Source organism: Embiotoca jacksoni, unplaced genomic scaffold, assembly GCF_022577435.1.
Source record: "Embiotoca jacksoni isolate LCO1_2020_lvr unplaced genomic scaffold, fEmbJac1.0.p SCAF_5, whole genome shotgun sequence".
NCBI classification, from domain to species: Eukaryota; Metazoa; Chordata; class Actinopteri; family Embiotocidae; genus Embiotoca; species Embiotoca jacksoni.
Genome location: NW_027185403.1, coordinates 12,336,774 through 12,360,939, shown reverse-complemented (window position 1 = coordinate 12,360,939; position 24,166 = coordinate 12,336,774). Strand labels below are relative to the sequence as shown.

Here is a 24,166-nt window from a genome sequence, read left to right as displayed (position 1 = left end):
GTGTTTTAATTAGAAATGAAAATGCACATAAAATGAGCATGAAAGTCACTTTTGGCAGACATGTCTTTTTATAGTAGAACAGGCAGGATGATTTTATTTTAGGAAAAAAAAAGTGAATGCATAATTTCAGCTATTTCCTCAAATCTAAATTTACACACGTATGTATTAAGCTCGTCGACCTGCGGCTCCCTCCTGTGTTGCTCCTGACAGCTGATGTGTTTGTAATGGAGGACTTGTGACAACTGTAGTCTGACAGAATTCACAGGGAAACACAAGTGTACTCCTTGTCACTCTGTCAGGTTCTTAATGGAGGTTTGTTAGCCCAGAAACATATGAGACACTGTCACGGAGCACCCGGCCTTGATGTTTTTTAAGTTAGCCCAGCCTTGTTTGTATCTCATTTGCGATTATATATTCAGTGCTGTCATGCTTTTTTTTTCTTTTTCTTTTTTATTGTTGGTACTTTTCACAAGATCTCTCCCTCACTGATGCTCACATGGGCCGTCTATGTGATGTTAATAGAGTTTCAGAGAAGCGCTTGTGACAAGGAGAATGAAGGTCGCTTTGGAGACCAGCTCTCCAGCATGGGATGGTCTGACTCAGTTATCTGCAACTTCTTTTAGAAGCTGTATGTGGGAAAATCCTCCACCCTTGCTTCCTCTGTCTCATTTATTTCTGCTTGTGAAGGAAGACACTCAGCTCTTCATACATTACATTTGTTTTATTTATTATTTGCAGTTCAGGAGAGAAACAAATCAAGTAATAATGTTCTCTTCCGTTTACGCGATCCTGACTTTCACAGGGCTTTAATGATGTTTGCAGAAACATGTTTGTCAAATACACAGTTTCAGAGAGAATTTCGGTATTATATTTGCTTTATTTGCCTACTTTCCTGCACAGCATGCAGCACATACCTTTTCCTGTTACGAAACAAAATGTAGTCCCTTGCAGCTGCGTAATCTATGTTGCAGATTTGTTTTTTCGTTTGAACAATAAGTCAGACTATTCTGAGAAAGAGAAAGAGAAAAAGAAAGAGAGAGAGAGGCTGTATTTTGTGTTCCTCTCTAAGCTCAAGTGATGTCCAATTCAAGGTAAACAGCACCATCTGGGAGGCCGTAATTATGCTGCCATTTTACCGCACAGCCAGGAGGCAGCGTGCAGGCCCAGGTGTTCTCTGTGTATATCTATACTGTAAAACTCCCCAAATGTACACAACGAGTCTCTGCACACGTGCAAACATGGAAATGAGAGCAGGCATCATGAATCCAAGCTCAGTTAGCTTAAATAGGGCCACAATTCAAAATATTTTGTGTTTAGTAGGCCTCGAACACGTTTTGAGTGGGAAAAGAACAGGTGTAAATAACGTTAATGGAAGCAGAGGTCCACGTACCTGCTTCTCTCTCAGGGTCCTGCCTCACTGTCATGCATCTTTGTTAATCGTATGAATGACACCTGTCCTTTTCCTACTATGACACGTTCAAATGTCTGCTGTAAATCTGTGAACCCTTTAGTGTAAAATATCTCATTACATTCACCTCAAACGATCTCCTGCTGGAGTGAAAACAGTGTCCATAGCACGTAATGCCAAATGTGCAGGATTTTGTAGATGCAACAATTACATCAGTGACTCATAGGTGTCCAAAATCTGATTTTTCTGCCCACTACTGGGTCTCTATTATCTAGTGAAAGAGTGAGTTTGGACCCAGCCTATTTTAAATTCTACTGGTGTTGAAATCATTAGTCATTCAGTAGACTGAGAGAAAAATTAATCACCAAGCTATTTTCACAATGAAAATGTAAACGTAAATTGGGGAGAAATGTGAAAATTTGCTGTGTCGAGGTAGTCGTATGTAAGATTTTGCTGCTTTGTCTCCAGTATGTTATTGTTAATGTTACATTTTTAGGTTTTGAATTGTTGGTTGGACACAACAAGCTATTTTAAGATTCCATTTGACTTCTTTTGTGATGAGTATTTTTCAGGATTTTCTGACATTTTAACTATGATTCAGCGAATAGCTGCGAAATATACAAAATAAGAGCCACGCATGCAAACAGCCAACATCCAAAAATGTGTTTGACACACTCATGCTCGTGACCTTGTTACTTTATCCACCAAAATGTCAAACAATGTTTCACCCTGAGAGTCTGTGCCACCATATTAATGAATAATTTCTGCTTCAAAAACAATCGTGCTGCTCAGACACTCACCACGGGGCTCCGGTTAATATTACTTGCTGCACTTTTCTAATTTTGTCAGAGAGGGTGTTACAGTATTTTCCTCTCAGGCCGTTCTAGCTCCTAGTTTTTCTGTTCTATTTCATCTAATATGGCAAAGGATGGTGCTAAAGACAGGGACGTATTGCAGGGGATGCTGCTTTAGTGGGTGATGTACACAGGGCGTGTAGGCGGCAGCTAACAATCCCAAAGGTGATAGAGATATCCGATCGACAGGCTGATAATGAGACAGAGAGGGAGCGAGTGTGAGGAGGGTTCAGTGGGAACTCTTGTAAAACAGGATAAGGAGGCAGCTGTCCTCACTTGACTTTTCATTCCTGAAAAAATCAACATGGCAGCAGCTCATGTATTTTTAGATGCCCTTTTTACACAATGTTTTGGTCGCACACACTGCATGCAATGAATGATAAGATTTCAGGAGTGAAAGTGGCAATTGCTTTGCAGTGTCACGCCAATGTGTGATGATAGCAAAAAAACTAAAGGCCCATAGAAACAGTGATAAGTAATGATGATGACTGCTTGGAGTAAAAGCTCAAGGGCCTTGTTTCATGGACAGTATTTTTGAATTTGTTTTCCTACTCACCGCAATACACTGTAACCAAGCAGATCCGACTGCAGTGCTGGGTTTCACTGTGGCTGTGTGGGTGTAAGTCTTTTGTTAAGAGTGAGAAGCAGAGAAAAGACACGTCGAGAAAGAGAGGAGGAGGTACAGTTTACTGCCACATCTCTGAGCATGTGTAAAAACAAACTGTACAGTATAAATACAGTTTATTTTCCACCAAGGTTAAATCTGGAAAACTCTCCCCTGAACCTCGGTAGCACTGGTTGTTTATTATGCAAAACCAGGCAGTAAAAGAGACAGAGGGAGGAAGCCCCAGCTGCAGAAATCTACTGGCAGTTTGCATTAGAGGGAGCATTGTCTCCGTAAAGCAGAAAGTGGATTCGTTCGTTCAAGTGGAAGCAGATATTTTTAGCGCTACAATATTCAGCCAGCTGAGAAAGTTCCCCCCTGGTTATGGTCTCAAAATTAAGTGAGGATAGTTAAATATTAACCTCCCAACCCTCGCCACCATGGCCCTTAGTACAGGCTCTGGCCTTTCAGACAACCAACAACCTTTTGGCTGACCTTCTCACTATGCAGATGTCCATTCAGCAGGCCGGGACACGTCTATGGACCTACGTTGAGATGTGAGCCTGAGATGACATGCTGTTGGTGCTCAATGTGCTCCCCCGCTGAGTGGTGGTGGTGGGGGATAAAACAGATTATGAAGGATTTTTGGAGAAAGTGTTGGATTTTTTGGCTTTATAGCATCAAACATTAGTTTGGCTTTGAAGTTTTGTGCTTACATTACTAAATAGACTCCTCTGTCCTCCAGGACTACACCTTGACGATGTACTTCCAGCAAGCATGGCGGGACAAACGCCTGTCCTACTCTGAGATCGCCTACAACCTAACTCTGGATAACCGAGTGGCCGACCAGCTGTGGGTCCCCGACACTTACTTCCTCAACGACAAGAAGTCCTTCGTTCACGGCGTCACGGTCAAGAACAGGATGATCCGTCTTCACCCGGATGGGACGGTGCTTTATGGACTCAGGTAAACCTTTTATGGCTGCCCTTCTCATCGCATTGTTAATAAATGGTGCTTAATGCAGTAATGGGGTTTTATTAGGGGCATCATCACTGACTGAGCCTTTTTAATGAACTCTAATTTTGAATTGAAACTATTGCGGCTTTCAATTTTGTGTATTTTGGCAATTACTCTTATTGGAGACAGTAAAATGAATTGCTGAGATCTGAGAACAGGGCAAGAGCCTTAAAAAATGTTGAGCGTGCCAAGAAACATGAGTGGTCAGATGAACATACAGCAAACCTCCGAAATCTCTGCTAGAGAAAATGGAAGTGAAAGTGAAAAATTACTACCCACGGTGAAGAGTTTGACTTCTGAATTCAAACTCAACCAACTCTACTTACTATATTGAAACTGCACTTTTCAATGTGCAATGAAGGACTATTGTTAAAGGGCCACATGGTGCATCCTGAAATGATTAACAAGACTGAAAAGAAGACGACAAATCAAGGCCAGGCGACGCAGGTTTAAATGTATGGTACCTTTCAACAACAAAGCAATGTAAAGTGTATCACTCAGACAAAACAGGGGAATATAGAATAATAACAGGATCATAAAGGAGTCAAATAAAACTAAAAGCTGAAATTGATTACGAGAATGAAAATCACAGTGCATTGTACCTCCTCCACTAAAAAAGGGTTATTATAGAGAAAAACAAAAAAAATATGTATTTTCTCTTCTGACAGTATTCAAGAATTTCAATATTATTGTAAAAGATTATCTGATCTTTGAAAAAAATGTCCGTCTTTGGTCTAACTGGTCACAATTCAAAAGACACGAGGCCTGTGACTGTGTGGGGTCACGAGGAGGATTTGCTCGGGGACCAGTGATTCAGGTTACACTGACTGATGACTCGTTAACAACCCTTCTGTTTGCCTGACCACCCGTTTCCTTCCTCGTCTGACTTCGTCAAAGTAACTGTTAGAGAGAAGTTACTGAGACCTCACTAATAACACAGGTGCATGCAGGGTTATTAAAGCTGATGGCCAAAACTAGGAACATGAGGCCCAAGCTGTAAATAAGCAGAACTATCCTTCACCAGCTGTGTATAGGAGGAGCTATATGCCCTCATATTGAAGCCTTTCATATCCCCTGATGATCATCAATATCAATAATTGATTGGTTATGATCAATAATGAAGCAACGTGGTACAAACTGCCAAACTGAGTCGAATTGTGTACAATGGTTCAGCCCATCTACAAGATGTCTCTTTGTGGTGCTGGACTGTGATGCCTCTGAGGATGCTGTCATCAATAATTGATAGCTCATAATCAATAATGTAGCAGTTCAATACAAACACTGAATCTGTATTTGCACTGATGCTGCGCATTTGACTGCACAGGCTAACACAACCCGTCCATCACTGTGCTGCTGCCTCCTCTGATGTGTCACCAGTGTGTGTGTGTCTGTGTGTGTGTTTAAAAGCTGAGGTTATTGTTGCTAATTCAAGATGTTGCAGTATTTTAGTCATTCTCTCTCTAGACTGAGATGCCCTTCTTGCGCAAAGACTGCTTAAAAAATTTAAGTATCTGCACTGCACCAGATTATTCATCGCTACATTTTGTTTCAACAGTCGAGAAATGTAATTTATAACGCTCTGTCTCAATTATATAAAGCTAGCACATATTTTTGCACAACAGCCAAAAAGCGACGGAGGCTTGTAGAGTTGTAAAAGTGTTGTAAAATTTGAGGGTGTGCGTGCAGCAGAGAGATGTGGTTGTTACCTCTGATACGTTGTCCTTGTCAGTACTGGGTGCCTCCCGGCTCCTCCATTATTTGGTTCGTGGGTTTGGTCCAGGTTTTATTTGATGCTAGCAAGGCCAGACACAAGCTGCTGTCAGAGTCAGCCCGGCCAGATGCCTGTGCGCTCTGAGCACACTGACACATACCTGTAGAGACGGGCCGGCTGGTTGCAACAGCAGGGCTTTAGTGGATGTGGAAGAGATGGCTAACTGAGAGGTGACGCAGACACGTCAACAGAGAACCGGGACGTACGTGAACACGTCCTGTCAGAGTGTCTTAGTTTGTGTCTGGGATGTTATCTGCTGCGCTATGAATTCATTCTTGTCATTGTCATCATTAAAGGTCCGCAGTGGTGGAAGATTTATTTAGATCCGTGAGTTAAGTAAGGACAGCAGCCGTTAAAAGTCCTGTACTAAAAACAATAAAGTTCAAAATAAGCACCAAAATAAGCACTGCAAAGGTATACTAGCATATATAATTTAATAATCTTAAAGAGTTATTATTGACATGTAAGCAGCCTTTAATGGGGTATTTGGTCAAGGAGCTAATTTGAACTACCTTATGTACATTAGTTTAATCGCTAACAATGCATCACATTTTTTAAACTGACTGAATGTCTTGTAAGTAAAATATTATTCCCAAAAGTAACCAAAAAGGTAAAGTAATGACAGCTGTTAATCCATAAAATAAGATAAGATAAGATACAATACGATAAGATAAGATAAGATAAGATAAGATAAGATAAGACTTTATTTATCCCACAGTGGGGAATTTTTTTTGGAAAAAAAGGTAAATGACCCCACAAAACGGGGTGAAAACAGTGTCAGGTGCTATGACATACAGTGCTACATTATGATATGCTGGCGTTGACCAGTCTGACTGCTGTCGGGACAAACGACCTGCGGTAGCGCTCCTTCCTGCACTGAGGGTGCAGCAGTCTGCCGCTGAACGAGCTGCTTAAAGCTCCTACAGTCTCATGGAGGGGGTGAGAGGTGTTGTCCATGATCGATGTCAGCTTGGCTAACATCCTCCTCTCACCCACCTCCAGAGGACTGTCTAGGACAGAGCTCGCCCTTTTGACCAGTTTGTTCAGTCGTCTCCTGTCCCTCTCTGTGCCTGCGCAGCCCCAGCAGACCACTACATAAAAGATGGCAGACGCCACCACAGTGTCGTAGAATGTCCTCAGCAGAGTCCTGCAGACTCCAAAGGACCTCAGTCTTCTCAGGAGATGGAGTCGACTTTGGCCCTTCTTGAATAGGGCATCTGTGACCAGTCCAGTTTATTGTTGAGGCGAACACCCAGGAATTTGTATGTGTCCACAATGTCAATATCTAATCCCTGGATGTTCACTGGTGTAGTTGGTGTTGCCTTCCTGCGGAAATTGATCACCATCTCCTTCGTTTTACTGGCGTTAATCCAGAGGTGATTGAGATCACTCCAGTGTACGAGGTCAGCGATGAGTCCCTGTACTCCAGGTCGTTCCCTTCTGATACGCGTCCAACGATGGCTGTATCATCAGAGAACGTCTGGATGTGGCAGCAGTCAGTGTTGTCCCTGAAGTCTGACGTGTACAGGGAGAACAGGAAGGGGGAGAGCACCACATCAGACACACAGTTGTGAAGCCTCACATACTGCGGTCTGTTGGTGAGGTAGTCGACGGTCCATGCAGTCAGGCGGCCGTCGACTTGAACTCCCTCCAGCTCCCTGCAGCTTCCCCCCCTAGCAGTGATGGCTGTCTGGTGTTGAACGCGCTGAAGAAGTCATAGAACATGACCCTCACAGTGCTGCCAGTGTTCTCCAGGTGAGAGAGGGATCTGTGCAGCAAGTAAATGACCGTTGCCTCCACACCAATGCTGCTCTATAAGCGAACTGCAGGGGGTCCAGCGTAGTGCTCACCGGGGGTCTGAGGTAGCATAGAATGATCCTCTCCATCGCTTTCGTCAGGTGGGAGGTTAAGGCTACAGGTCTGAAGTGGTTTGGCTCCTTGGGGTGTGCAGTCTTTGTGACTGTAACCACACAGGAGGTTTTCCAGAGGACCGGGACTCTCTCCAGGCTGAGGCTCAGGTTGAAAATGTGCAGAAGTACCTCGCACAGCTGATCTACAAAGTCCCTGAGCAGCCTGGAGCTGATTGCATCCGGGCCTGTAGCCTTCCTCACCTGATCAGGTGGGAGGTGGCTCCTCTTGATCATGATGGGAGGAGGTGTATGACACCTGACTGAGAGTGGAGTGGAGGTGAAGGGTGTGAGGAGGGTGCTGTATAGACTTCCATTCAACTTCTCTCATGAAATACAAAGTCAATACATTTTTTCTACAAGTCATTTTAGTGTCATTTGCTAAATTCACTCCTTGTGATCAGTTTTCCGGCAGTCCACCTGAAAATAATTCCATTCATAATCCGATATATAAGACGTGTTGTTTGGGACATGTCTGTTTGATTGACAGGTCTGTTGTGCAGTCAGGTTTCCCCTATAGGCGGGCGGCCCATACTGTCCTCAGAGATTAAGATCCACTGCTCCCTGCTCCCCAGCTTGCCCAAATATGGCCAGTTCTGACTCGGAAATAGTAAGATGGTGACAAACGCAATGCCAGACTTGTGGCTTCAAAATGGCAGTTCACAAACCATTGGGTGGTTGGTTGCCACTTGCTGCAGAAGAGCTTTCCCGGGTCTAAAATGTAACCTTGATGATGCCTTGGTGATGTCATTGGGTTACCTCAGCTTTGACTTGGAGACTTTACACTTTTACCATCAGAAAACACGCAGTTTCAAAACGAGATGTTACAGTGTTGAAGAGCCTAACAGAAAGACGCTACTGAGTTGCATTGTGGGAAATGTAGGATCCCATTTTTATGGAGCTTAGCAGTTAAGATATCTCGGCCCGCTTTGACTGCAATTGTGATGAATTTTTAAAAATCTTTATCTGTATCTTTGGAGTTCCCAACTTTATGGAGGTGCAATATTTAATCACTGGATTACCCCCTTAATCCCTTGCAAGGATATGCTTTGCGGTGCATAGCTAGAATTTGATATGCCCTAAAAATGTCAATCAATCCAATAACTACTGCATATACAATGCAGTGACCCTCACATGTTCATTCATTCCAGCTGAAACACTTTAAGCTTTTCAAAACTCAACCACTCAATCTGTCTCTTAACAATTTAAAAACACTTTGTGTAATAACTTAGAATTAAACTAAATTCTTCTGCATCATTTCATTAGTTTGTTGCCTTTGTTTAGATGTCTAGTAAACATGTCATGCTATTCAATATCATGTTGTCTTGCTATATTCCTGCATGATGAGCATCAAAAGTAAACATATCATTGGCCTCAGAGGTGAACATGGATTTGTGCTGAACTAACTGAAATTAGCTAACACTGTACCTGGGGAACAGCAGTAGATTAGACTGTTGTTCAGTTAGCAGGAGGCATTAGATGTGTGTGTGTGTGTGTGTGTGTGTGTGTGTGTGTGTGTGTGTGTGTGTGTGCGTGTGCGTGTGCATGTGCACGTGCGCGCAGGATCTGTGTCTACGGGTGGGTGTGTGTGAGTAGGCGAGTGTTATTTTTGGGGTGCATGTGGAGGAGGAAGGGTGAGGGTGTTGTTTACTCCTTATTCTCTGGATATACAGCGCATCCCAATCCTGCCAAATCCTGGTCTTCAATTACCAGGAGGAGCAGAAAATTACAACAGTGCTCCCAACTGTCACTTTGCAGCTCGGTTTGACTCTCGGGGAGAGGCAGTCTGATCTAATTACCCAGCCCCTGAAAAGGCTCAGCCAATAAGATACCACCCAGGCCGTGAGAAAAAAATAAAAAAACACACACACATGCACACACAACAGGAAAACACAGACTAAAGTTAGCATTTCATTTTGGGCAGGAAGAGAGGAATAACCAGAGACATTCAGTGCATGACTCCTGATACATGTTGCTCCAAATTCACAGCGAGCGACGCAGAAATAAGGCAGAGCCAAAGAGAGAGAAAGAGACGTGAAGGTCAGACTTCATTCAAAATGGAGAAATTATTAGGATCCCCCCACACCCCGACCCCACCCCCTCCCTCCTCTCTCCTCTCTCTGTGAATATTGTAACTGCTTTTGTGAGAGGACATATCCTTGTGCTGTGGAGACTGACGTCGTCTTTTGTCAGGGTGAGGAGTGGTCCACTCTGCAGCTCAGGAGATGATGTTCTACGGCCAGGAGGAGAGAGCTGCCTTTTTCCCCCCTCTGTCAATACCGTCAATAAGATCACCTTCAAAGTTATCTATCGCTTTCTGAAGTTACTGATCAGGCAGGACGCTTTGTATGCTGCATGTGCCTTTATTTTGAAATGAAGAGCCCTCTCCTTTGACTGGGCATGCTTTGGCACACATAGGAGCCTTTCTGTTGTGACTGCAGACATTTTATTTTCAAATCTGGCAACAATGCCTTAGCAGGGAGAGACAATCCTGCCTGCATTTCTTCAGCTCAACATGAGCTCTCTATCCAAAATGGAGGAAGCCTCTCCATCTTAATTTTAACTTCTAAAATAATGATTCTGCTCTCATGTCAAGTCTGCACAGCATTTGCATTTGCAACCTGCAAAAATCTCCTTCTGCATTCGGTCTCTGCTGCGATGCTCCCTCGAAATTAGATTCTGTCTGGGAATTCGTGGTGGTTGTGTTATGTCCGTAAACAAGGTCATTTGGAATAAAGGTGCACAGGCTGCCTTAGGGGGGGTCCACACACACACACACACACACACACACACACACACACACACACACACACACACACACACACACACACACACACACAGACAGACTCAGACACACAGACAGAGAGAAGAGAGAAGAGAGAGGGAGAACCCAGGCTGAGGGAACATGCACAAAAAAAAAAAAAAAACAGCCTTTTTTAGAACTTCATGTCCTATTAGCTCCGACGCAAAGCAAATGTAGCGTGTTTGAATCTGCGTGATCTGCTAGCGCACGGCCTCTCCGCCGGCAGGTTGGGACGAGAGAGAGGGACTGGCCCTGATGGTGATGAAGAGCAAACAAGCCTCTGCTTCATGATCACTGCTGCCGCTGTTGCTGCTACTGCAAAGGTCCACGGCAGACTCTCGCTGCAGTGGAGATGACGAAGAGGAGGAGGAGGAGGAGAGGCAAAGACGGGGAGGGAATCCTGCAGAGAAACCCTCATCCGTTTCTCCTCCTCGCTCATTATTAGAATTTTACTAATTGTTAGCGTGGGTATCGGACATGCTCGCTCGGCCACGGGATGCAGATGCAGCTCTTGATCAGCGATGCAGAGTCTCAGACAAAAAAAAAGCTCCGAGACTTCTGCTGATGATGTAGGTGGGCTATAAATAGGCTGTTATTTTTACCCCTGCCATTTTGGCCTCATTTCTGCTTTTCCCCTGTGCTTCCTGTGCCACCACGATGATTTAGTGGTGGTGATGGTGATGATGGTGAGTGATAAGTGCCTGCCCAGTGAGCACAACATCCCAGTAAGTTGTGGCCATAAAAGGGATAAACTAGGACAGAAATGAGACTCCTGTGTTAATCCCCCAGTGCACCATGGCCCTGCTAACTGGCTCTTACATAAGAGCCCAGAGAAAAAGGAGGCAGAGCAAGAGTGAGACGGAGAGCCTGAGTGTGGGAGAAGAACACTGTGAGTCTCCACAACTCAGAAATGAAATCCCAAACTTGCCAGGCTCGGCCCAGGGGAGCTGCACGTCTTATGTCGAAATATTTCAAATAAACTTTTGCTGTTAATTATTAAAGACAAAGAACTCTTCAAGACATGTTTGTAGATTTGATGAAGTTAACAGAGGAAAGCTATTGTGATTTAGTTTTTGGTGCCACAGTATCCCTCAGCTCCACAGCACAGCAGTTTTGCTGAGCAGGAAGAAGATTTTAAACATTTCTAAAATGTGTGAACTGAAATCTTTTTTTTTTACGAACTTGAAAGTGGACACCACTTTTCATAGAATTTTGTTTTCTTTTTTGAGCTGTGTGTGTGTATATGTATCTGTATTTATATCTATATATCTTTATAGATATATATATATATGTAAATATATAGATAGAATAATCTATATATCTTTATGTGACATATTGTCTGGATGTATTATTATGATTTTTGAAACAATTAGATCAAGACCTTCCTGCTTTTTTGATGAAAAGAATCTCAACTCATTTTCCACAAAAATGATTTATATCATGATCAAATATATTTTAATCATGATATTTTTTTATCAGTCCTGCATCACAGAATTACATATTCCATGATAAAGTATTTTATTATTATCTCCCCATTTAGTAAGCAATATTTGTGTATTTCTTCTAGTTTTTCTTTCTTAAATAATTTTCCTTTCCAATGAGATTATTTTGTATCCATCAGAAACCAATATATTTAAAACATTTTTGTAATTAATATGAATATTTTCTGTAATACAGAAAGACAGAATAAAACAATTTAGGACAATACTATAATACAAAAATTGTATATTATCTCATTACAGTTGCACATTTCTTTCACTTGAATTAAGAAAATTAGACTCAGAATTCAACAGAATAAAATGAAAACATTACTTAATAAAATAAAAAATGTCTAGGCATAATGATGTCTACTGGTCGGTTCAGGTCTGGGTGCTCGCAGGGCACTTTCATTGAATAAATGGACAACTAAAGTAATAAATTGATGAAGTAACAGTAACCAGCTACGACAAAGGAAACCCGCGGTTACAACGAATGCTTCAACCTATACTGGGAATTGTCCCACAGGCTGCTATTATTAATAATGGTCGCATGACGCTATCATGTTTTATATCAATCAGTGTGTGTGTGTGTGTGTGTGTGTGTGTGTGTGTGTGTGTGTGTGTGTGTGTGTGTGTGTGTGTGTGTGTCTGTGGGTTTGGCTTACATGTCTGGGATGCTAGATTTAGTCCGTGTAGTTAAATTGTGTGTCCAGTGTCTCAGACAGCCTCGAGGGCTTGCCACGGCCGGGTGCCAGCCCGTCTCAGCTCTGGCCAACTTGTCATGTGTAACAGGAAGTGCGTCGCTCTGAGTGAACCTGTCGGACGCGGCTGGCCCACACTGGGCGGCTCTTTGTTGCAGGGTTGCGTGACCAGAGGTCGAACCCGGCTTTGTTTTTATCTCTTTATGTGATCAAAATAAAACCAGTGGAGTCTCCCACTTCTATACCAAATGCAGTAATAATTTGAGACACTATGTATTAATCTTAATAGTATGCTGTTCTTAGAAGAAGTAAATGCACTTCATTGTTCAGTAAATGATGCAATACAGGCACAGAATGTGGAGGACATAGTAAAAGACAAAATATTTTTCCAAATGTTTACTCATGTCTTTTGAAGATTTTATGGAGGTGTCAGAGTCAGATATTTATATAATAACTGATTAGCAAGTTCATTTTCTTCATGCTTTGCATTGTGGGACAACAATGTAAATGAACAGCACTCTTTAAGAAAAGAAAAATGTTTAGTATGCGTGTTCTCCTTTATAGTGTGCTGTACATGTAGTTTTGCAATGGGAAAACAATACATACTCAAAACTTGCTTATTATTAGCTTGTATGGACTTTGGACACATGTAGCACAAGTGCTAAAAAAGCTATAAATGCTGCAAACCAGAAAGCTATTGCTTCCGTCACATCACTGTTCAGGGCTCAGAGGATTCCTGGATGTCTGTTGGTAAACAAGAATCTACATGAATTAATTAATTTGTTTAACCTTTATTTATACGAATTGGTGAAATGAGAGGATAATAAAATAAAAAGCAAAAATGCAAAATTTACATGAACATCAAATCCTATCTAATTACAAAAACTGTAAGGATAAAATGAAAAAAGGGTAAATAGGGCATTCAATCAGCAGTGAACTGGACTAAAAGACTGAACCGATCCTTAAAGAAGAGAGAGGATTTTTTTTTTGTAGCATCATGTTTGTAGCCAGCACTTATAGTTGGGACCCAGTGGAGAAGTTATACCACAGCAGGAGGTTTATTTTGAGGCCCTCAAAACAGGAACTTAACTCGAAAAGGGCAGACAGAGCCGACCTACTGGTAAACTGTTTTTATCTACTTAATTTTTTCATCTCAATCTCTCGTCCAAATTACAAAAAGCTTCTTTTTGGGAGATTTTCTCAGATCCGGCAAACAGCATTTGATATGGAGTTCATATTGATGCACAGATTTGATGCCATTTTCCATTTCGTCATATTACATTCGGAGGAATACTTCCACGTCAGGTGCTCCTTAGTTATAGAGGTTTGTCATCATCCTGCTGTGATGGGCACGTCGTACTTGGTGGTGAAGGTCAAATAAAATTAGCTGGGCTGCTCACGGCTGCCTCGACCAGTTCTGCCATGAATCCTGTATTTTTCATCCCTGTCTGTGTGTAGGATCACCACAACTGCAGCCTGCATGATGGACCTGCGCCGCTATCCTCTAGATGAGCAAAACTGCACCCTGGAGATCGAAAGCTGTAAGTACCGTTGTCCCTGACAACCAGCTCTCACACCCACACACAGACGTAGAATTAAACAGATCCCACGTACGCATGCAGCTCTGAAATCCAGTTAAAAACAGTCTGTCGGCCCAGTGGCACCAAGGTAGAAGGTAAGGTGATAAGACTGGATGTAAAATGCTGAGAAAGGCTGATGAGATATCAAGAGATAAGCATCAAGAAGAGGAACATCACTAATGGCTCAGTGACTGATAACATCCAGCCTAATTAATTCAACTCCAACTGCAGTGGCTTCCCAAGGCGTGGAGGAGCCTGATTAGGTCCAGTGTTTCAGGGGTGTGCTGATAGCGGATGTTATGTGCTGCTTTCTCCCGAAACTGCCTCCATGTTTGTACATTACAAAGAGCTCATTTCACATGGAGTTTGTAATTGTACGTGATCCAGTGCTCTCGAGTCGAGGGAGTGAGGGAGAGTGGAAGAACATGAGAGAGAAAGTCGAGGTCCTCTGCGTGTTTTATCTGGGTCCCTGGAGAAAAGGATTATGGGGTTGGGATGTGGTGTAGGGCTCAGTCTTTCCGGGTTTGATCACACTATTGCCAGCAGCGTTAAGCAGCACAAAAACAGTGCGGGTCAGAACCGCCCCTCACTGCTCCTCTCCCATTATGCTCGCCATCGCTCTCTCTTTCTGTTTCTCATCTCCTTTCTTTGCACAGTCTCATCCTCTTCTTCTTTTCTTTTCTTTTCCTCTCAGCCTTTCTATCTCTCTCTCCATCACTCAAGCGCTCTTTTTTTTTCCTCCTCTCTCAGGCAGCCCAATACAAAATATGCACACACACACACACACACACACACACACACACACACACACAGCTCCAGTTTTGATCACCAGGCAGTATCTGCTCTCATATGGATTAACTGGCAACGGTTTTAACGTTGGAATTGCTTCATGCCAGAGCATGCTATTTTATTCAGACTAATGAGCCCAGAGAACTCTCACTTCCCTTGATAAACTTGATGCATTTTTAACAGACACAGGTCTTAAAACCCCAGATCCCCCAATACATCAGCAGCTCAGGCCACTGGTCTCTCACGCTGGGCTGCACTGAGACATAAATCATTCCTACTGCTCTTAATACTAAAGATCTATCACACATGTACAAATACAAATACACATCGACACACTGTTTGCATACGTTACCTCTTATTGCACTGTCTCTCTTCATGGGCTCACATGACAGCCCAGGATGAGTACCCTGATGTAATACATTGACATCTTTCAGAAAAACCTACAGAGACAATTGTCTGAAACTAATGGAGCTACACACCCACCGACCAGTTATCTACAGGCCATAAACTGTTCCCTCACAACGCTTCTCATATCTAAACCAACAAACAAACAAACAAGAAATGCATTAAAAAAAAATGCCATGAGAAGAACAAATAATTTATACTACTAACAACTAGTGCTTCTGTAGCCTCAAACTAGTTTAGCCCTCTGGGCCAAAGAGCTCCTTTATTGTCCAAAATCTGCTAAAAACACACCAGTGAGCCACACTGCTGCACCGGTTGATGTGTTCCTTCACGACCACGAACACACCTTGTAGTTTATTTTGAGTCAGTCCCACATGCTCTATCCTGCTGCACCAAGTGTGTTGCAAAAACTCAACAGATGCGGAAATCCCTCCTGTTTGTTGACCCTGAGCTACAGGGTCCAGCCTATTTTAAAACAAAAACTATACATTTAAGTGCACCATTACCTCAACTGTCAACGATGCAGGATTTACACCCTCAGACCAACATCAGAGATAGAAGCCCTACTTCACAGCAGGGAAAGCACAGGTATAAATAATAGAATGAATGATGGCTGTTCATTTCCTGAGCCCTGATTTTGTGCATACAGGCTCATGCAGAAGGAAGCCATTGCTGATATTATTAGTAACACCTGTGCTTCTCCTACTCTGACAAATCAAAATGTCTGCTGTGAAAAAGGCCTGTGGGTGAAGCTGGCTGCCTGTCCGACCAATAACAACCCAACGTGAGCGCTCATGACTAACTTCACCTTGAATGTCAGCGCCATAGCAACAAAGAATTTTGTGTTAATTTTTAAAAATCAAAGCCTTGGAGTTTAATTATTCATCACATCTGAATAGGTCACTGCCTCTATTTTGAGTGTGAGGCAGACAAAGTAGAACTCGGAGCAGAGAGATGGCTGCTCCCTGTTTGCCTGTGACGCTGCTCTAGTCAGAGGCAGACAGCCTGCAACACAACAGCCTGCAACACAACAGCCCACTGAGTGCTCCTGCATTGGTTTCAATCAATGTGCAACAAACACTTACACAAACATGGAAATGTTTTGAACATGAAAGTCACAAATACCAAATATTCATCATTCTTTTCTAGGCACTGAGTTTCTTCTTTGTCGCTGCAACACCTATAGTAGAGCTCCATTCATTTGCATGTTTGCAGTTATGTAGAAATTAATTTTCTACTTTACACTAATAAGCTTAAGGGAAGTTTTCAGGCTTTTTACTTGTAACTGTCTCACCACACACCTTTTTTCAGATTCTATTGCTTTTTCAAAGGACTGTGTTTTTCAGTAATGCCAGTGATTCTCAACAGCACACAAATATATCATAAACTAGTTTACTCCTGGCAGTTACAGTCTTTGTTTCAAGTTGGTGGAAATAGGTTATGAAAGCAAACCTGCTAGAGACAGCAATCCATCTCAGTGAATATTGTTTTATGAAAGTTACTTGTTTGTGTTGGCGATGTAGTCGAGAAAAAGAACAGAGACCTTTTTGATAACTCTTCTTTCTTGGACGCTCCAACATACAAAATTTTTGAATATTTTATATATTATAATTGATTAACTGGGAGATTTTAAATGTGTGCATGCTTTATGATCCCCAAGCTTTTTGGCTTGTGGACCTTCAAGTCAAATTGCAACCCCTCTTCAAAGTTTTAATTTCTAATTAAAGTAATTGAAAATTTGTCTAAGCCTGAAAACTATCCTTTTCCCCAAGAATATAGCTTAGATGTATTTCCTTCCCTTTTTTCAAAACTTCATCATCTTGTGACCCCTAAAATATAAACTGAATGGTGATTGCCGCTCTAGAAAATGGTGAGCATCACTTGTAGTGAATGGGCTAAAACAGACAGAACCCCTTACACTGCACTATGCTAGGACATAATAAAGATCATTAATGGGTAATGATCATGTTTCTCTGAGTGTCCGGGCTTTCTCCTCTACAGACGGATACACCACAGATGATATCGAGTTTTACTGGCGAGGTGGAGACGGCGCCGTGTCCGGGGTCGACAGAATAGAGCTGCCGCAGTTCTCTATTGTCGACTACAAACTCATCTCCAAGAATGTGGTCTTCTCGACAGGTACACACCACGACAGTCAGCGGGGTCCTTTGACTCTGTAGGAGCAGGGTTTTACCTTTAGAGGGCTTATTTTAGACATATACGGCAGCCTCCCCAGTGTCAAGGAAAACTTTGCTGTGGAAATTCTATTTCTATCCAACTTCCTCTCTCCCTGTGCCTCCTTCAGGTTCCTACCCCCGCCTGTCCCTCAGCTTCAAACTGAAGAGGAACATTGGCTACTTCATCCTGCAGACATACATGCCTTCCATCCTGATTACCATCCTCTCCTGGGTCTCCTTCTGGATCAACTACGATGCATCGGCTGCCAGAGTGGCCCTGGGTAGGATCGCCTCGCCTCTGCTCAGCAGTGACCCTGAGAAATAACCCAAAGCCAAATGATAACAGACCATGAAAAGAGCCATTTAACATACATTGAGCCTTTTACATTTCCACTTGCTTTCGTTCTGTGCATTATTGTGTCTGTAATGAGCCTGATGTTTTCACTCTTTATTTTTCCCACATTTAATTTTTTTCTCATTAGCTCTAAGCATGTGAGTGATAGCAGTGTGTGATAGGCTGCCTGGCTAAATGTCTGTTGTTCAGAGATGACTATATGCATGACTCATGCAGAGCAAGAAGCACTGCCGCTCGACCTTGAAGCGTGCTGTCTTTCTCTCTGCCTGTCTGTCTATCGGAGCCTCTCACTGGCCGGAGATCCAAGTTTATCGGAGCCAGATCGCAGCTGAATTATAGCCAAGCGAAATCTGGCAACATTCGCTAAAACGCATCTTACAAATTGGAGTTAATGTTTTTAAACCAAAGTCAAACTAGCGCATTGGCAGCAGAAGCAATGGCTCTGAGCTTTATGTGTGTCATTCTTGTCACACACCATTTGTTTTATGAGGTGGGACACAAGCAGGTTGGAGCCCCAGACAGCTCGTTCGAAGGGTAACATGATTTAAAGATGTGCCTGCTCGCAGCGTCCTGAGAACGTGTAGGGAGCGAGTGCAGCCAATGAGAGATGAGGCTCCATGCTACAGTGACACTGCTGGCTGCTGGGTTATTTATAAAACGTGTGAATCTGACCAAATGCAGATTGTGCAGGCAGATGACTAATGTATCAAACACAATGCGTGTATGTCAAAAAAACAGGTGAATCGTGCTGTGACTAATAGCAGATGTTTACAGTGGCAACGTGGTGCTTTTTATACGGCCTACAGTTTGTTCTGTGTCCGTTTGGAAACATGATTGGATGGAAACTATCAGATGATCTCATGAAACACACACAGGTTCAATCTCAGGAGGTTTTTAGGGATTTTTCTTTTCCGTTGGGGTCGCATTTTTTCAGGCCTGTCTGTTAAATATGTCACAATGTACATGTTAAACATGAATACTCACATATCCTTTGAAGATGAGCACCTGATCTCCGTTATGATGTGCAATTTCCGATTGGACAATTTCCAATGAAGCAAAGATTCCCTTGTTCACTCATTTTAGTACCACGGATAAAACAGACACTCAATAACGAACAGTATTTTTAAAATGCAGGGCAAAGCATTGTAGGATCAACTGTGGAAAGTTCTGTACACCAGAACGGCACATAGATACGTTTACACACGAAGAATCTAGACCCTCAAATTAAATTTCAGACTCTGACTTTAGCACATTACATTGTGGATGGAGAAGGATTTCGGATTCGAGTTTACAGCCATGCTAGCGACTGTTTGAGGTTGCAGCCTCCTTACTCTGTTTAGGGTCCTCAGATCAGCGTGCTAATGTGCTCACAGTGATGACACTAATGTGCCAAATTTAATGTATTGATCACCTTAGTTTAGCACAATGCTAACCTGTAACAGAGCGCCATTACCCTTACTACAAAGTAGGTACAGCTACAGATGATGCGAGTGTCAATAGTTTTCCAGGAATTTGTTCATAAAATTTTGGAGAAATTAAATGTTTGACCTGTTGCTGGAAATTATAAATTAATGAATCAGATAAAACAATATAATTCAACCTGAGGGGGAAATTAATGTTTGACCGAGATTTAATAGCAACCAAAATAGCTGACATGAGACATTTCACTCAAAATCACTGATGCATACTCGAGGAAAAGTCACAAGATCACCAACGTTCGGAGGATTCATCCTTCGAGGACCTGGAATGTATGAATAAAACTTCAGCTCAACCCCTTCTGATAGCGGTTGTGTTGTGGACAGATAGCTGTGCCGTTCACCTTGTTTGAAATCTGATCCAACTTCAAGTTAAACTGACAAACTTTTCTTTTGCAGTACAGGTGATGGTAAAAATGACTTGCAGCGTCTGAAGACTTTCTCTCTAAATTTGTGACTCCACTGACCTCCAGGAATCACCACGGTGCTGACCATGACCACCATCAACACCCACTTGCGAGAGACGCTCCCTAAGATCCCCTACGTGAAGGCTATTGACATGTACCTCATGGGCTGCTTTGTGTTTGTCTTCCTGGCCCTGCTGGAGTACGCCTTCGTCAACTACATCTTCTTCGGCCAGGGCCCCCAGCGGCAGAAGAAGGCGGCTGAGAAAGCAGCCACGGCTAATAATGAGAAGCTGAGACCCGACACCAACAAGGTACGTGTGCAGGGGAGCGTCCTCTGGAGGTATCTGTGCTGTCTGTTGATGTGTGTGTTTGTTTCTGTGGGAGCAAATGACTTCTTCTCCTCTCAAGGTCAATGTGATGCTGTGATCAATGCTTGATGTCCTTTACCAGCACTCTTTACTCCTGCTCTAGCTCTCCACTGCTCACTGGTGTAGCCTTGTGTATCAACTTTATTACTCAGACTAGGATCTGAAAGAGTGAATGCAGAAGCAATGACTGGCTTGTGCTTGATATCCATATTTCTGTGTCTCCCAAAGGGCAAGGCGCCTCGGAAAAATCACTGGCTGCGGTGCCAAAAGCCTTCTTTTTAAATTTTATTCAGCTGCTAAAGTTAGCAAGAACAACGACAACATAAAAAAATAAAACACCCTTTCCTTCTGAGTGTGGCAAGCTACGATTTCCCCTAAGTAACAGTGCTGATTTTGTATGCTTGCAGTGGCTGGTGGGAAATGTAGTTCAGAGAGATGATGCTCTGTATGCCAGAATGAAACAGAGGGAAATTGACGCATATGACTCGATGTGGGATCCCATCTTTGTGGACGATGCCGCATTAGGACTAGGCGAGCAAAGAAATAAGGTACTGGAGGTTTTGAAAGTCAAAACTAACAATGTCATCAATCTGAATCAATCCAGATCAGAGGAAAATGCTGTAGTTTCTGTGCATTTCTTTGATTTTTATAGATTTTTAAGGCAACCTTGATCATCACTCCCACCATTGTGTTTTTTCCCTCTCTTGGTTTGCTCTTCATGCATTTTCCTGACAAACATGGCTTAGCAGTTTGATTTCTGCAGGCATTAATTTAACCTTAACTTGGGCTGTACATTTGAATTAATGGGAAATGACAAAGAAAACATCAGTAGCTTCTCCTACAATGATCATTCAGATACAAATACTGTACAATCTCTACGGCAATTGATGTCTTAAAACTTAGTGAAGCAACTGAAAAAAATAATGAATCGTCAGATAAGAGAAAGAAATCATTTGCAGTTTGATGAACAGCACCAACTAAGTGGCTTTGCTTCAAAGTGAGTTACGCAAAAACAAGAAAATACATCAAGCTGACATTTACAGCAGGACGGGATTGGATTATAGGGATGTTTTTCCTCAGAAGTCAGGCTATGGATGAAGAAATGTTGATCCGAATTCACTTCCCACAACGTCTTTCCTGACCTGCCCCGAACCTTTTAGCCTCTCCTCCATCTTTGCAAAGTCCTTACTATTTCTCTCAACCTTCTCCTGTCACATTTTGTTTTCCTTTGCTTTCTCTTTTTTCTTTTTTTTCTTTTTTTTAATTCAGTTTGTCTTGTGAATCGACAGAATTTTAACCACACTCTGGTTGAAATTCTGAGATGACAATAAAGATTTCTCCATGAGAGTTAGTTTGTGGAGTGCGTTGTGCTCTTCCAGGAATGTTATCTCATAGTCTTGTGGTTGTATTATCATTCAGATATTGATTGACAGATGATCAATGATTTATTTAGTGTTTTTTCAAGTGCTTAAGATTTTTCCTCAATGTAAGTAATACAAGTTTTGACTCATTTACATTACCCATTCTAGCACCTCATCAGTATTTTTACACAGTGAATTACTTAATTATCATTACAGCTACACTTGTTTTGAATTATAATCTTGTTAGACTCAGTTTAAACACCCTTAGATTTCCCCTTGGCAGTAACTTCTCATGGCTCCACCTGTTTTTGCGCCTTCACACAGATGACCCCCGACGACAACATCCTGTTCAGCACCCTGGAGATGAAGAACGAGATGGGTGGTGCCGGGGATCTGTCCCGGAGCCTGGGAGCACCCGGAGACCCCCGCAACACCATGCTGGCCTATGATAGCTCAACACTGCAGTATCGCAGGGCAGCCATGGCCCGCCAGAACTATGGCCACAGCGCCTTGGAGCGCCACGCCCAGAAGAAGTCACGCCTACGGAGACGGGCCTCCCAGCTCAAGGTGAACATCCCAGACCTGTCCGACGTGAACTCTATTGATAAGTGGTCAAGGATGATCTTCCCCACTGTCTTCTCCTTCTTCAACGTGGTCTACTGGCTCTACTACGTCCATTAAACCCGGCGGAGTCCGACCGCCAGCTCGTGGCAGGCATGTAAAGAAGGGGGTTGGGGAGGGAGGGGACAAGGGGGATTCAGGGGAAGATGAAAGAAATCAAGAAAGAAAGATGACGTGAGAGAGAGAGAGAATGAGAGGTGAACAGTGCACCGACTTTTTTTTAGCTGGTTGGTTTTAGAGAATGCAAAGACTTTTAGATGGACTGCAGCAGCACCCAACACTTCAGTCAGCAGTGACTCTTTTAGGATTTGGGAAACACCTTAAAACGACTGACAAGCACTCGAAAAAAAGAGGAGCGAGTTTGAAAAAGACAGAAATGGTGCCTGTTCCAGAATTTCAATATATCACTAATATTTGTCATTCGTAGCTTACTCTCTGTGGATCAAATATTTATGCTTGTGTTTGCATATACTTTAAGGATTTCTTTTGTTTAGTATCTATTTACTTCGTAGCCGAGCTGTCTGCATCCAGGAAAGCTTTATAAATGATTTTAAAGGAGTCATCCTTGATAGTCTATTTTCCTATAATTACTGTATATCAAAAACATCCTTTAAAAGCATGCTTATGTTTGATTTCATTTGCATCTCAGTCATGTTGATGATGATGGAGCGCAAAGCATTTTAGTTGTACTAGTTGAGGTTATTCTGTCAGTTGAAGTTTGCAGCTTTGGCGTGGCGCGGCCCACCTGGGTGGATGGTTTGAGCATCGCTGGATGACAACAGGTGGACAGCAGGGGGCGCTCTCCTCTCTGCACGTCCTATGTGGGGCTTTACTTGTACCAAGGCTGAACAGAAAAAACAGCTTCCTCAGTTGTTAAAAGTCCTACATGATCTGGTGAAAGAGCAGAACTGTGGACGCTGACGCTTTGGCCAAGTTTATGTTTTGCTTTCGCTGTGCTGACTAAAGTCCATTTCACCACGTGTATTTTCCTTTCTTTTTTTTATTTATTTGTTTGAAGAGAACATTCGACTCCGTACTTTCTGCCATCGTGCGAGGAGCTTCAGAGGCGGAGAATGGCTTTAACACGACCTGAGCTGGTGTAAGAACTTTTCTGATGAGCTGAGTTTCATTGCAACCAGAGTTGCTGCATAAATATGGCAATCCACAATCATCCTTATCAGTAGAATTGAATGATAGAAGTATGATGCGTTCCATTGTGATTAGGTTTCTGTTTTGAAAAACTGTAGATAAAACATAAATCATGTTTAAAGAAAAAGAGATGATTCATTTTTATAAATCAATACTCACATTATTGTGTAAATATTATGCATTTATTCTATTTAAATGGGTCTTTGTTGTTGTTTTTGCAGTTGAATTACAGATCAAATGTTCCATTCAGTCAAAAAAAGAAATGAGCAATTCAAGTGAGGAAAAAAGAAAAACACAATTCACAACTTTGCTGACTCTGTACTTTTGGGACTTTTCTCTCTTTTCTTTCTTTTTAATGGACTCTAAAAGCATCTACTTGCTGAAACTAAAGCACTTCCAGACACCAGTGACTTTTGGGTCAATGTTTTGCTCTCCAGAAATGACTTAACAAGGACCCCACTATCCAGGCATTGAAGTCAGGCATATTTTGTACAAAGTTTCTGTAAATTCCAATTGTAATATTTCATAATGACTGTAAATATCTTGTGTAATGATTGTCAGCAATTATGAAGATGTATCTAAATTCAATTAAAACTCAATTCAGTCTATCACTTCAATAACAGAGTACATGGGTGGCAGTTTTATGTGTCCTGTGTGGAAGCGAGGATGATTGCTGACTGTCAGGCTCATGGCTGATTGAGTGTCTGAAAGAACTAATGAACAACTAAACCCGACACAGGGAATGAGTAGGCAAGCGAGAGGAGCAAATGTAGGGGTGAAGAGAGAGATGAGCGCTGCAGCTGGGGACTATTGGCTGCATAATGGATGGAGAGGCAGAGGAGTTGGAGCAAGAGGTGGTGGTCTGGGCTGACTGTGATGGGCTTGGCCGGGGTTTGAGCAGGGCCGAGCTCAACCCCGGCCTCAGGGGACATTAAC

General features: G+C 42.5%; 1 protein-coding gene across 2 annotated transcripts in view; it reads left to right on the top strand.

Annotated features, from left to right (window-relative positions):
* Positions 1 to 23,857, top strand: part of gabrb2a (gamma-aminobutyric acid type A receptor subunit beta2a) — a 31,552-nt gene extending 7,695 nt beyond the window's left edge. The window contains exons 4-10 of one of the 2 annotated variants that reach the window (XM_069171300.1): positions 3,612 to 3,832; positions 14,002 to 14,084; positions 17,319 to 17,456; positions 17,623 to 17,775; positions 19,798 to 20,042; positions 20,507 to 20,647; positions 21,785 to 23,857. In XM_069171300.1, coding sequence (XP_069027401.1) covers positions 3,612 to 3,832; positions 14,002 to 14,084; positions 17,319 to 17,456; positions 17,623 to 17,775; positions 19,798 to 20,042; positions 20,507 to 20,647; positions 21,785 to 22,141 — 1,338 coding nt within the window. In that variant the 3' untranslated portion in view covers positions 22,142 to 23,857. The remainder of the gene's footprint in view (positions 1 to 3,611; positions 3,833 to 14,001; positions 14,085 to 17,318; positions 17,457 to 17,622; positions 17,776 to 19,797; positions 20,043 to 20,506; positions 20,648 to 21,784) is intronic. The other variant, XM_069171299.1, reaches the window with a different exon arrangement.
* The last annotated feature ends 309 nt before the right edge of the window (positions 23,858 to 24,166 follow it).